The sequence below is a fragment of the Theobroma umbraticum genome, unplaced genomic scaffold (assembly GCF_002168275.2).
Source record: "Theobroma umbraticum cultivar Fairchild unplaced genomic scaffold, ASM216827v3 scaffold_204.0, whole genome shotgun sequence".
NCBI lineage: Eukaryota > Viridiplantae > Streptophyta > Magnoliopsida > Malvales > Malvaceae > Theobroma > Theobroma umbraticum.
In genome coordinates this window covers 1,189,289-1,202,020 of record NW_018397267.1, presented here as the reverse complement: position 1 = coordinate 1,202,020, position 12,732 = coordinate 1,189,289, and the positions used below count along the sequence as shown (strand labels likewise).

Sequence of the window (12,732 nt, the reverse complement as noted above, 5' to 3'; positions counted from 1 at the left end):
GCCTCTTTTGTCGCAAACTTTTTAGCCCCCAATGAAGCATTTGAAGCCCGAGTTGCTATGTCTTGCATCAGAGTTGCCACTAGCCGGTTAAAGCGGTCCGGTTCCGTGGCATCACTATTATACCACACATTTACTTTAGGCCTTTCAGGCGTGGAGTAAGCGATAGACTGGTTCGAGTAACGTAGCATACACTCATCATACCAAATTACAGTCCAAGTTTGGTTAGGACAACGTTGAGCTACGTCGGTAGCAGCAAGTTTAATGCAGTCCCGGCAGATTTCAGGAAGGACATCCCCACGGCAGAGAAAGAGACCATGGACCATGTTAGGGTTCTGCCCCGCGGTGGTCTTGTAGAATCCATCAAGGACGGTGGCGTTGGAGGTGAGGTAAGAGAAGAGGTTGTTTATATTGGTTATGTAGACGCTGTTTCCGGCGAAAATGGTCACGTTGGAACAGAAGTGGTACAGGTAATCTGAGTCCGCCAAACTGGTGAAGCTGAAGACAGAGAGAAGCACAAGCACAAGGTAGATTTTGATGGAAGGCATAGGTCATGATCAGTTTTTGTTTCCTTTGTTCTACATTTGTCTTAGGCTTGGCACTGATATTGTCTTCTGTACAGTTCAAGCCAAAGAAAGAATGTCTAGCCACGCTTCTCCGAAGAAAGTAGTTGAGATTTTAACAGTTGAGAAGACCCCTTACGTTTCTTTTTTACCTCCTTGGGTTTAAGGTCTTCAGGATGCCAATCACATCACCCCCCGTTGACAAAAGTCACATCCTTAAGGCCGTCTGGTTTCAGTAATCTTTGGTTGTTGGCTGAAAGGCATTGGCAAGTTTATGAGCATTGCGTCGAGACCTTTGGTCTAAGGCATCCCTCAACCCTAGGCAATGATTATTAGAAGAGAAAATAATTTTTTGGGTTAATTAGAGATTGCAAAAGTAAAGCTGACCATTGACGAGTGGAATTAGTACTCTATGAATTCCGTTGATCTTTCTTTTTCTGAATTCAATGGAATTTTGGTTTAGCATTTAATTTTCGTATCAAACACGGCAAATTCAAAGGTTAACTCTAATTTTTTTTTTTAAGGGTTTAGAGTGTAACACAAATACTTTCTAAAGGGAACAATGTTGCTAGTGTACTTTTTTACTCTCCAGTTTTATTCCAAAAACGAATCCTCTACCACCAAAAAGGCAACACATCAACCATCACCTAACAACACATACACAACAGAGTGAACGGAGCAGAGAACCATTTTTACTCCGCGAGATTCATCGAATTAAATAAATCAAGACTTTGAATATCAATTTTTTTCAAAGATTTCGACCACGTATACATGTTTAAGTATCACAATGTCCATGATGCATTATCCTAGAGTTCGCTTCGCACACTTTGGTTATCGAGGGAATAGTTCAGTAATCGATGCCTCGTTCACTGAGGCTGATCGATCAGATTGCTGCTCCGAAAACTTACATCCTGTTATGGTGCCAAAATAGAATGCTGTTTTTTGAGGTGATGATAAAGTAATAGAAGGGCTGCTAAGCATGAGAACGACTCTTGCCATTGTTGGCCTTGCACTTGGATCTTCTTGAACGCACAACAGGCCGATCTGAATGCACCTAAGAACTTCATTGCTCACATAAGAATCTTGTAAGGTTGAATCCATCAATTCTATCGGTGTCCCATTCTTCCAATGTCTCCATACCTGCAACAACCATGAATTACTTCTCAACACACTGCATCTTTTATAAGACTTTGAAACTCAAAACTAATTTCATCTTGGACTTACATAGGTTAGAAGGTTTTCAGTATATTGTGAGTGACAAAAGCTTGTATTCATTTTGCCACATATAATTTCTAGTATCAAAATACCAAAACTAAATACATCAGACTTCTCTGAGAATCGGCCATGCATTGCATATTCCGGAGACATGTAACCACTACAATACAACATCGTTAGCAATGAAACAATGATGAAGCAAATGTTGAGTTAAAATGTAATTTTGTCAAATTTTATAAATGATGACATAATGTACCAATGCTTAAAGCACATGTTTTAACAAGTAAAGAGATATGCTTGGCTTGGAAATGAACTTACTATGTGCCGACAATTCTCTTGGTACATTCTACACTTTTATTTTCCCCAACAATTCTTGCCATGCCAAAATCAGAAATTTTTGGCGTCATGTCCTCTCCTAATAAAATATTACTAGCCTTAAGATCACGGTGTATGATTTTGAGGTGTGAATCTGAATGAAGGTATAACAGCCCTCGAGCAATCCCTTTAATTATTTTGTACCGTTTGGACCAATCCAATTGCCTTTGTTTTTCAGGATCTGAAGATTAGGAACCAGATACAAAATGAAGAATTTTTCATGATCTATTACTATAAATAGAACAAGAGAAGTAAGGTAAACAATTTTTTTAAAATTTAAAGGTGCCATCGTTTTGGCCAATTGTATTCAGTAATAGAGATGCCGTATGCATAGAAATTTCAGTGTAATTAGATGAATTGCATGCTTGTTTTTTGTTGAAAACTAAAAGCATAAACGTTGAAAAAGGTCCAAACCAAATATAAAGTAGTCAAGGCTTTTGTTGGGCACAAATTCATAAATGAGCATCCTCTCCTTTTTGTCTAGGCAATATCCAAATAGCTTCACAAGATTCCGGTGCTGCAGTTTGGCTACCAGTACAACCTCATTTTGGAACTCTTCATCACCTTGTCCAGAGCTTGTTGATAGCCTCTTGACAGCTATTTCTTGTCCATCAGGAAGTGTACCCTAATCAAACACCATAATCATGTTCATTAGTTCTAATTGTCAACCTTGGAGCCCTCTAACTCTCCAACCAATTGCAGTGAAATTAATGAACTCTACCCTGTAATCATTATAAGCTTCATTTCTCACCTTATAGACGCTGCCAAATCCGCCCGCACCAATCTTGTTAACTTCAGCAAACTTGTCTGTGGCAGCTTCAACTATACTCAAATCAAATTGCAGAGATTGCATATTCCTAGCTTCACTTTTACCTACACGGTATATATATAAACCAGCAGCAGGCAATAGATAATGAAAGACATTGGTTGCTCAGCAAATCATTTGAGTGAAAATGTAAAGATGTAGTTTGAGTTATCTGATCATATTATAGGCCAATTTGGGTTACCAGATTGCATTTTTCGCACGATTAGTTTCTTCCTTGCTTCCCAGCATAGAACACAGAAAGTGGAGAAAACCAAGAGGCTAACTGTTGGAACAACAATTTTGATTACTCTCTGTGATGATATCCCCCTTTTACCTGAGCAAAGAAGAATGCTTAATTAGTTTTCTTTGCATTGAAAACAAATGAAAGAACTCTCTGGCCCCTCGTCTAACAAAGGAACAGGAATTTCCTATATTTACAAGAAAGCTGAATACAAGTAGCAAAGTAGGATTAGACCCTGTTAGACTTCTCACAAGTTATTTGACAGTGCGATTTCAGAATTAGCATCTTGAAAAGATGAACAGAGCTTTGGATCTATATGCTGCAGATCTACAAACGTAATTAGACGTGAGCAGAACAAAAATCAAACGAATATAGCTCCTCGTTATTGTTCCTTCACTACTGAAATTTTTGTTCTAAGTACAATCCTTCAATTTTAAGCAAACAATTTTTGAACTTTTAGGCCAACGTTAGATTTCCAAAAAAGTTTGATTAGAAATTCGTAAACGGATTCAAAGACTCACGATCCTTAAAGGGTTACTTGAGATGGTAATTAATACAATGATATTCCAGTTCAAACTAATTGCAGGAAGAAAACCAATCCAACGCTCCCACAAAAGCAAGGGAAATCGGACAAAGAAAAGCGATCAATTTTCGATGTATATGATACATCAATTATATTATATTGATCTATTAAACGGACCTGGTGGTGGTGGAGGAAGTACAAGAGGAGGTACAGGCGGCGCTGGGGGCGGAGCTGCTATAGGTTCGTTACTTCTATCATAGAATGGGGTAACTTGGTATTGCACGGTACAGCTAGGGTACAGAGCTAATCCTCCTATTTTTCCACTGCAACAATTTGGCAAATCTGCAATAGCTTTCTGAAGGCATCTGTAGCAATCCCCTCTGGAAATGTCCGGTGTGCACTGTGCTAGGCTGTAAATTGTTTGCAACGCCTTAAACTTTTCCTCTTTTGTCGCAAACTTTTTAGCCCCCCTTGAAGCATTTGAAGCCCGAGTTGCTATGTCTTGCATCAGAGCAGCCACTAGCCGGTTAAAGCGCCCTGGTTCCGTGACATCACTATTATACCGCATATTTTTTTTGGGACTTTCAGCCATGGAGTAAAAGATGGACTCGTTCGAGTAACGTAGCATACACTGATCATACCAAATTATAGCCCAAGTTTGGTTAGGACAACGTTGAGTTACGCCGGCAGCAGCAAGGTTAATGCAGTCCTGGCAAATTTTAGGGCGGACATCCCCACGGCAGAGAAAGAGACCATAGACCATGTTAGGGTTCTGCCCCGCGGTGGTCTTGTAGAATCCGTCATGGCCGGTGGCGTTGGAGGAGAGATAAGTCAAGAGGTTATTGGTGTTGCTTATGTAGACGCTGTTTCCAGTGAAAGCGGTCACGTTGGAACAGAAGTGGTACAGGAACATTGGGTCGGCTAAACTGGTGAAGCTGAAGATGCAGAGAAACACAAGCACAAGGCAGATTTTGACGGAAGGCATTGGTCATCGTGGCCTCTTGTTTCCTTTCTTCTCCACTAGTCTTAGGCTTTGGCAATAATACAGCCTTCCCCGCATATTTCAAGTCAAAGCAAAAAAGTTTAGCCACGCTGCCGCTTGGAAAGGCTTGTGATTTTGACAGTTCAGAAATCTTTTCTTTTCTTCTTTTTGGGGTTAGAATTTTCAGGATGTCAGAGAGTTCACACCCTTTGTACAAAAAGTCAAAAGGGTCCCACCCTTTAAGCCAGTCTGGTTTCAGGAATCTTGGGTAAGGGTCGGAAAAAACAATGGCTAGTTGATTAGCCTTGCGTCAGACCTTTGGTCTAAGGTAATGAGTATTACAATGAATAGAACAGAGTCACTACAACCAGTCAATCAGCCCGATCATCATAACGAGACTGACGCAGAGAGAAATTTCACACGATTAGTGGGGAGCAGATAATTCCATTTCTCTCATCATAACTTCTAGACGCCAATGCAAGAAAAAGCACCATTTGAAAGTTAGTGCTCCCTACAGGCCGTGTTAATTTAATGTCACTGAAGTTTTGGCATCTCAAAATACGCTTCAAGGGATTTACCAAGTGCCCCTGGGCAAAAGTGAAAGGGTAGAGAAAGCCCATGATCCAAGTCCATTCTTATTTCTTTAGTGGGCAACTCTCTTGTACAAAATTGTTTGTACAGATGAAATTGTGCAAAATTCATGGCATCAGATTCAGATTTTTTGTGGAAAGCCCACCATGTCAACCCAGAAAAGCTTTGTAACTGTCGTAAGCTAGTGTCCATAGAATAGTGACATAAAGGCGGATGTTGTTCCTTGTCATTACTTAGTAGTAGATTCTTTCTGCTCTCTTTGGGTAGTGAAAAAAAACTAAAGAAGAAATAAAGGAAATTTTACTCACTAATCAATCACCGAGGTGACAATTTAAAATTGTAACCTCGTTAACAAAACAAATTACATCATTTGAAGTGGGTTCAGTTGACTTTGTAATAATATGTCCAACAGAAATACAAGTTCTGTCAGTTGAGGAAGTGTTATGGTCTCATTTTCCAACAGACAATCACAGATGTCATTCTAAGTCTGTCTGTCGAGTCTTCTTGCACGCATAATAACCCAATATGGATGCATTTAAGCACCTCAGCAGCAATACATGACTGCACAAGGAGCTGATCTATTAGCTCCATTCCTTGACCTTTAGACCAAAGTTTCCACGCCAACACAAATGTTACTTAAAATTAGCATATAAGGCGGATTCATCTTATCTTTGAAGATAGAGAGGATATAAACATACAAAAGTTAGGAGGCTTTCACCAACACCCCACCCTTTGATTTTAATGTTCTAAGGTAGATGGGCTCATGCATAGCTTAAATTCAAACCATAAAATTTCATTCATAACAAAAATAAAAAAAGAAATTGAAAGTAGAAATCAATTGAAGTCTCTATACTATCGCGTCACAATGAAAAATAAATAAATCTTTTTTCCATTCAAATCCTTATACCTCTAAAGAATATATTTAATTTGACCGTGGGTTTTAACTTGATTAAAAAAATCAAAACTTAACGGTAAAAGAAATAGTATTATGGATGGAATGACTGAACCTGAAGCTGCTGTGGGCGGAGGAGTAAGCACAGACGGAGGTGGCAGAGCCGCAACTGTAGTTTTATTATAAAACGGGGAAACTTCTTGTCTAATGTTGCAGCTAGGATTCAGCACTCTTGCCCCTTGCTTTCCACTGCGACAATCGGGCAGAGCCGCTATGGCTCCTCGCAGACATGCATTACAGTCCCCGCTTGACAAGTTCGGTGTACACTTCACAAGGCTGTACAGTGTTTGAAACCCTGAAATATTCGCCTCTCTGGTCGCAAAGTATTTGAAATCTGACCTAGCACTTACAGCCATGGTTGCTGCAGCATCCATCGTATCAGCCAGTAACTGGTTGAAACGCTCTTGGTCCGCGACATTGCGCGTGTTCCACATAGCAATTGCAGGTGTTAAGGCCGCCATGGAAACCATAGCTTGGTTGCAGTAACGTACGAGGCAAATATCATACCAAATCACGGCAATTTTTTCAACAGGAGAACGTTGAGTAATATCTTTGGTGGCAGTGGAGACACATTCTCCGCAACTACTATTGGAAACGTCGCCCCTGCAGAGAAACAGCCCCAAGACCACGTCAGAGTTTCTGCCAGAGGTTGTGTTGTAGAATCGATAGCCACGGATGGCCTAGGAAGAAAGAGAGGAGAGCAGGTGATTGAGATCGGCTTGGTAAGTGCCGTTTGTGGGAAAAGTGACCGTGTTTGGACAGTTATGAACGACTTCAGCTGGTTGCAATTCGATGGTAAAGCTAAGCAAGGAGAGGAAAAACAGAGTTATGAAGGACTCGTAGACAATTATGTTCTGTTTCTTTTACTCGGACCTTAACAGAAATGGATTTCTCAATCTGGGGCTTCCTTTTCTGTTTACTTTTGTCCATAATTTATTATTGTTTTAGGCCAATGACAATGAATATGAGAAAGTCAATACAACGAGTCATTCAGCCTCCCATCGTAACGAGCCCAACACACAGAGAACTTTTTCTACGATTATGTGGAGAAGAACTTCCATTTCTCCCATCATAACTTCTAGACGCTCAGCAAGAAAAAACCCCATTTCTCCAAGTTTTTTACATTAATTAAACTTCAAGACGCTAATCGTTTCACAGAAGCAAATTAGTCATTCGTGTTCTAATTTCCAGCCCACACTGACTATTAGGACACCCGGCCCGTTGTCCAAGTTTTTTGTTCTGTTTGAAAGTTAGTGCTCCTTACAGGCCGTGTTAATTTAATCTTATTGTAGTTTTGGACATCTAAATATTCGCTTGTTTATTGATAGAATTTACCTAGTGAAGGGTAGAGAAAGCCCATGATCCAAGTCCATCTTCTTTTTTTAATTGTCAACTCTCTTATACAAATTTGTTGCACTGACGAAATTTTGCAAAATTCACGACATTCGATTCAGATTTTTCTGTAGGAAAGCTCAGTATCTGATTAGGCAGTAGAGTAAATTTCTTGGTCGCAGTAAGCCGATCTATGACGATTAAGAATAGGTAAAACTTTTTTTAAAAGAAAAGGAATAGATAAAATGAAAGAGCATCTCCTATTGTTTTGTTGAAAATGGTAATTACTTGGATGCCCATTTCAACCCAAAAAAGCTTTTCAACTGTTGTAAGCTAGTCTCCATAGAGTAATGATATAAAGAAAGATGTCCTTCCTTGTAACCACTTTGTAGCAGATTCCTTCTGTTTTCTTTGGGTAGTGAAAAACAAAAAAAGAAAAGAAATAAAGGAAGATGCACCCACTAATCAATCATCGAGGCGACAAATTTGAAATTGTAACCTCATTAGCAGAACAAATTTTATCATTTGAAGTAGGTTGAGTTGGTTCTGTAACAACACGTTCAACAGAAAATGTAGGTACTGTTGGTCGAGGAAGTGTTATGGTTTCGCTTTTCCAACATGACAATCACAGATGTCATTCTAGGTCTATCTGTAGGGTCTTCTTGCACGCATAATAGCCCAATATGGATGCGCTTAAGCACCTTAACGGCAACACACAACTGCACAAGGAGCTGCTCTATTAGCTCCATTCCTGGACATTTAGACCAAAGTTTCCACACCTACGCAATTGTTACTTAAAATTAGCATATAAGGTGGATTCATCTAATCTTTGAAGAGAAAAAAAGGATAAAAACCTACAAAAGTTAGGAGGCTTTCACCATTGTCTAACAGATGAAAACCATTATTTCTTTTTCCACTTATGATCTCCAGCAAAAGGACTCCAAAACTGAAAACATCAGATTTGATAGGAAAAAGTCCTTCCATTGCATATTCAGGTGCCATGTATCCACTATTGCAATTCATAAGAAGCAATGGAAAAAGGATAGAGATAGAATTAGATGATCCATAGAAAATTTTAGAAAGAAAGAAATCAATATTAAATATTAACATTCAACATTGTACTGTTATGAATCAATATTAACTAGATGCCTCAGTAACAAAACATGCTTTGTTCTAACTACTAATCATTAAACATATGTTATTTCCATAATAACTGATTTTTGACTATTGCATTCACAAAGACTGATTTATGTTATAAAGGATTAAAAGTAAAATAGCTTTCATAGAACCGACAAAAACATAAAATTTTGTGAATAGAGTTGACAAGTTAAACTCATTTAATTTTAATAAATGTGAATAACTTCATGGCCAAAATGACTAATAATAAAAATGTCCATTCCCCGATAAGCTTAAGAGGCAAGAGTTGGGAAAAATATGTAGACTTACTAAGTTCCAACTACTCTATTTGTATTTGGTTGATTTTGATCTCCATAAAAAATTTCTTGTCATACCAAAATCTGAAATTTTGGGATTGATCAAGTAAAACATTACTAGCTTTAAGGTCTTTGTGAATAATTCTAAGACAAGAGTCTTTGTGTAAATACATGATACTTCGAGCAATTCCTTCTACAATGCTGAATCGTTTTAGCCAAGATAGTTGTGCAACCATGCTCGAATCTGACAAAGGCCCCAAAAGGGAAAAAAGGAAAAACAGCAAAACAATGACTAGTTAACTTTTTCATTACATGGCAATGTTGTTACTTAAAAATTCAAGGTTGAAGAATCAAAACCAAACCGGAAAACGTCAAGGCTTCTGTTGGGCATGAATTCATACACCAGCAACTGCTCATTTTTCTCCAAGCAGCATCCCAAGAGCCTCACCAAATTTCAATGCTGTAATCGGGCAATTAACATGACTTCATTCTTGAACTCAAGCAGCCCTTGGCCAAAAGTTCTTGAGAGCCTTTTAACTGCAATTTCTTTACCATCTAGTAGTGTTCCTTGAAAAAAATTTATTAATTTATGTAATATACTACAATTTAACTAAAAATGTCTCAAGATACTTTGTTCACTCACACGAAGCTTTAATCATATTACACAATTAATTTATGAATCAAGCTTTAATCACAATTACCTTGTATACAGGACCATATCCACCCTCTCCGAGCTTATTTTCATCACAAAAATGATTTGTTGCGGCATGTAGAATATCCAATTGAATTGAAGGAAACTCTTGAGATCTTGACATCTTTTCTTCACGAAAATTTTTGCTTGAGTGCTCATGGCGAATACTTCGCCCAACCAAGTCAAGGAATTGAACTTCTTGACTATTTTCATTATCCTCTGTAATAAAATGTAAATGTGATTCACTCCAAAAAAAAATGTAACTGTGATTGGCGTAACAATATAACACTAATTTGTCATGCCAAGCCAAGATTAATCTAGTGGTTACCTTCAATGTTTCTTCTCCTCCAGATGAAGAAACCACAAGCAGAAAATAGAGCTAGCCCAGTAGTCGCTGATAAACTTGCACCCAGCGGAATCCACTTTGATTTTTTTTTATTTTTTTTACTCCTGATTAAGGGAACATATTCTCAATTCAGCTCATTGTTGTCCTCACCAATATAGGGACAGGTCATTGTATTGATAACAACGGAAAGGGAGAATGATTTTTTTTTAAAAAAAGGTAAGTGCATGAGAATGAGTTTTCTTTCACTTTTCAAATGAGACATTAATTTGAGACAATTAAAAAAATGCAATCAAGATAATGAAATAATGGTATAATTTGGGAGCATTTGAAGAAGTAGTAAATATTTTATTATGAAATCAAGAGAGAGGGCATGCATGAAGAACAAATTATAGAGAAAAATTCAGCTATCTTGAAAAATCAAGCATGAAAAGCAAAATCAATCAATGTTTTTGGTAATTCGATGAATTCTGCTGAGCAAAATTTTCCACATTCTAGAGATTCAAGATGTGAAAGGAATATATAATGCGAAGTTTCAAGGTGTGATTGCAAAATGAAAAGTCCTGGGAATTTCTAACATGAAATTTCCTCGAATTGCATGCCTTGACGTTGATAGTTGAACATTCTATCTAATAATCAATACTTATATATTAAATGCAAACAAAAATTAATACAAAAAAATTGGAATGCAAATAAAAAGTAATTCAAATTATCTTCATCTTCTAAAAAATTAATGATTATGGTTATAGATTTTTTTTTATCAACGATGTTACTAACGAGTAATCTAGAAATAATTATCATTATGATTGTTAATTATAAAAATATTTTGTTCAACATATTAAAAATGATCAAATTAATTATATTAACTGTTATATATATTTAATACACATGAGACTCTTTGCTTAAACAACACTTTACAATGAAGAAAATGTTGAAAAATAGTGTATTTCATAAGGTTCAAACATTCCACATTATCAAGATACTTAAAAGGTGAAAGCCTTATATATGAAAACTTACTATAGGCTTGTTGCAAGTAAGGAAAACGAAGTGGGCTCATGTGCATATAAGGTTGGGCCAAACTTTGAGAAAGTTCAGATTACCCCTCTATGCGCGAATATACACGTGAGCTGTGCCCAAGTGAACTTTTGTACTTTGGTATTAATTTTTTTAAAAGTTTTCAGCCTTGATTGAATCATACTAAAATTTTACCTACCTTACCTGGTTATACTTCAACGTATATATGACTTAGTAAATTTTTTTAAAAGTTTTCAGCCTTGATTGAATCATACTAAAATTCTACCTACCTTACCTGGTTATACTTCAACGTATATATGACTTAGTAAATAAGCTGATCAGGTTTTTCTCTAACTCCTTGAGTATTTTTCTCAACTTCCTAATCTAGTTCAACATGCACCTTATTTGGTGCAACGTTCACTTTATTTGGAGCAATATTCACCTCACTCCATGCCTATAACTACAGCCTCACACCTTTACTCTCAACACACACCAAAAGCTTATCATCTACTAAGCTTTCTTTGCTTCGTTCTTCGCCTCCTTCCTTCGATAGTTGGGTTCTTTCTTTTTGTATCTGCTGGTCATGTTCATCCCTTAATAGTTTATGCAAACTACTAATAAAGAGTTTGCTGAATCCTAAAGGATAACCGCTACAGTTCTTTTGCACAGAGTTTCATACTCTGAAGGGGTGAAAATTATCCTTAAGGACAGTGATACCACCCCTCAGACTTTCTCTTACTATTTTTACTTATGTTCTTCATTTCCTATAATCATCTCCTACAATCTTAAGGATAATGGATTCTCACGTCGATAATGCTACTGGCACTATTCCTACTACTACCTCTACCCTTACTATCACCACCATTGTCAATGGTTCCACCATGGCTCCCACTACGTTGACCTTTCCTCTTATGCCTTCGGCTTCATATGCCAAACCATTTTTAAATATTTTTAAAATAGAAGTATTTGATGGCAAAAACTTCAAAAGGTGGCAAAAGAGGATATTTTCAATCTTTGATGTTCATGGGGTGGCTTTTGCGCTTATTGATTCCAAGCCAGATGATGTCAAAATGCTGGAACCATGGATGCACGCAAATAAGGTATATAGGCATATAATTATTAGCACACTTTCTAATGAGCTATTTGATGTGTACAGTCCCTATAATGAAGCAAAGTAAATATGGGAGTCAATGATTGCTAAATACACTGCTGTAGATATTAGGAAACAGAAGTTCGTGATTGACAACTTTTATCGCTAGAAGATGACTGATGATAAGGACATCAAGAGTCAAATCAATGAATACCATAAACTGGTGGATGATTTAAAGACTGAAAAAATCAACTTGCAAAGAGAGTTCGTTGTTGGGTTGTTGATTGAGAAGCTATCAGAATCCTGGAATGGATACAAGCAACAACTAAACCACAAGGAAAAACAATTGTCACTTGCAGATTTGATTGTGCACATCATCATTGAAGACACAACCTGAAGGGAGATAAAGGCCTCCAAAGCTAAGGAAGTTGCAACTAAAGCCAACCTAGTACAAGGCAAAACCCAACGTCAACAAAGGTACCCTACAAACCTGATCATAAACCCAAAGCTCCTCATCCCACCTTCGAAAAGAAAGGTAGTTGTTTCATTTGTGGAAAACCAGGGCATCATGCAGCACAATGCAGG

At 37.5% G+C, this 12,732-nt stretch overlaps 3 protein-coding genes and 1 pseudogene across 3 annotated transcripts in view; all 4 read right to left on the bottom strand.

Annotated features, from left to right (window-relative positions):
- The window catches only part of LOC110423768 (cysteine-rich receptor-like protein kinase 25), a 3,603-nt gene extending 2,849 nt beyond the window's left edge, over positions 1 to 754 (bottom strand). Inside the window, exon 1 of the mRNA XM_021438125.2 lies at positions 1 to 754. This exon is cut by the window's left edge and continues 263 nt beyond it. Within this exon, the coding sequence (XP_021293800.1) occupies positions 1 to 545 (545 nt within the window). The 5' untranslated portion in view covers positions 546 to 754.
- Positions 755 to 1,224: 470 nt separating this feature from the next.
- LOC110423773 (cysteine-rich receptor-like protein kinase 10) lies at positions 1,225 to 4,809 on the bottom strand. The gene is made up of 7 exons (XM_021438132.2): positions 3,897 to 4,809; positions 3,158 to 3,289; positions 2,902 to 3,023; positions 2,565 to 2,775; positions 2,094 to 2,331; positions 1,785 to 1,935; positions 1,225 to 1,700 (listed from the first exon to the last, which is right to left on the bottom strand). Exons 1-7 carry the CDS (start codon positions 4,702 to 4,704, stop codon positions 1,392 to 1,394), a joined length of 1,971 nt encoding a protein of 656 aa, XP_021293807.1. The 5' UTR covers positions 4,705 to 4,809; the 3' UTR covers positions 1,225 to 1,391.
- Positions 4,810 to 5,235: 426 nt separating this feature from the next.
- Positions 5,236 to 6,705, bottom strand: LOC110424297 (cysteine-rich receptor-like protein kinase 25). Its single transcript, XM_021438847.1, has 2 exons — positions 6,300 to 6,705; positions 5,236 to 5,288 (listed from the first exon to the last, which is right to left on the bottom strand). Exons 1-2 carry the CDS (start codon positions 6,703 to 6,705, stop codon positions 5,236 to 5,238), a joined length of 459 nt encoding a protein of 152 aa, XP_021294522.1.
- Positions 6,706 to 8,045: 1,340 nt separating this feature from the next.
- Positions 8,046 to 12,732, bottom strand: part of LOC110424296 (receptor-like serine/threonine-protein kinase SD1-7) — a 4,776-nt pseudogene continuing 89 nt past the window's right edge.

Excerpts from the sequence above, each read along its gene's own strand:
- LOC110423773 (XM_021438132.2), bottom strand. The coding sequence starts at position 4,704 with ATGCCTTCCGTCAAAATCTGCCTTGTGCTTGTGTTTCTCTGCATCTTC. Across the intron at positions 3,024-3,157 it reads CGTGCGAAAAATGCAATCTG|GTAAAAGTGAAGCTAGGAAT; the intron begins GTAACCCAAATT and ends TATACCGTGTAG. Across the intron at positions 2,776-2,901 it reads GATTTGGCAGCGTCTATAAG|GGTACACTTCCTGATGGACA; the intron begins GTGAGAAATGAA and ends GTGTTTGATTAG.
- LOC110424297 (XM_021438847.1), bottom strand. The coding sequence starts at position 6,705 with ATGGCGGCCTTAACACCTGCAATTGCTATGTGGAACACGCGCAATGTC. Across the intron at positions 5,289-6,299 it reads TCCGCCCACAGCAGCTTCAG|GGGCACTTGGTAAATCCCTT; the intron begins GTTCAGTCATTC and ends ACTTTTGCCCAG.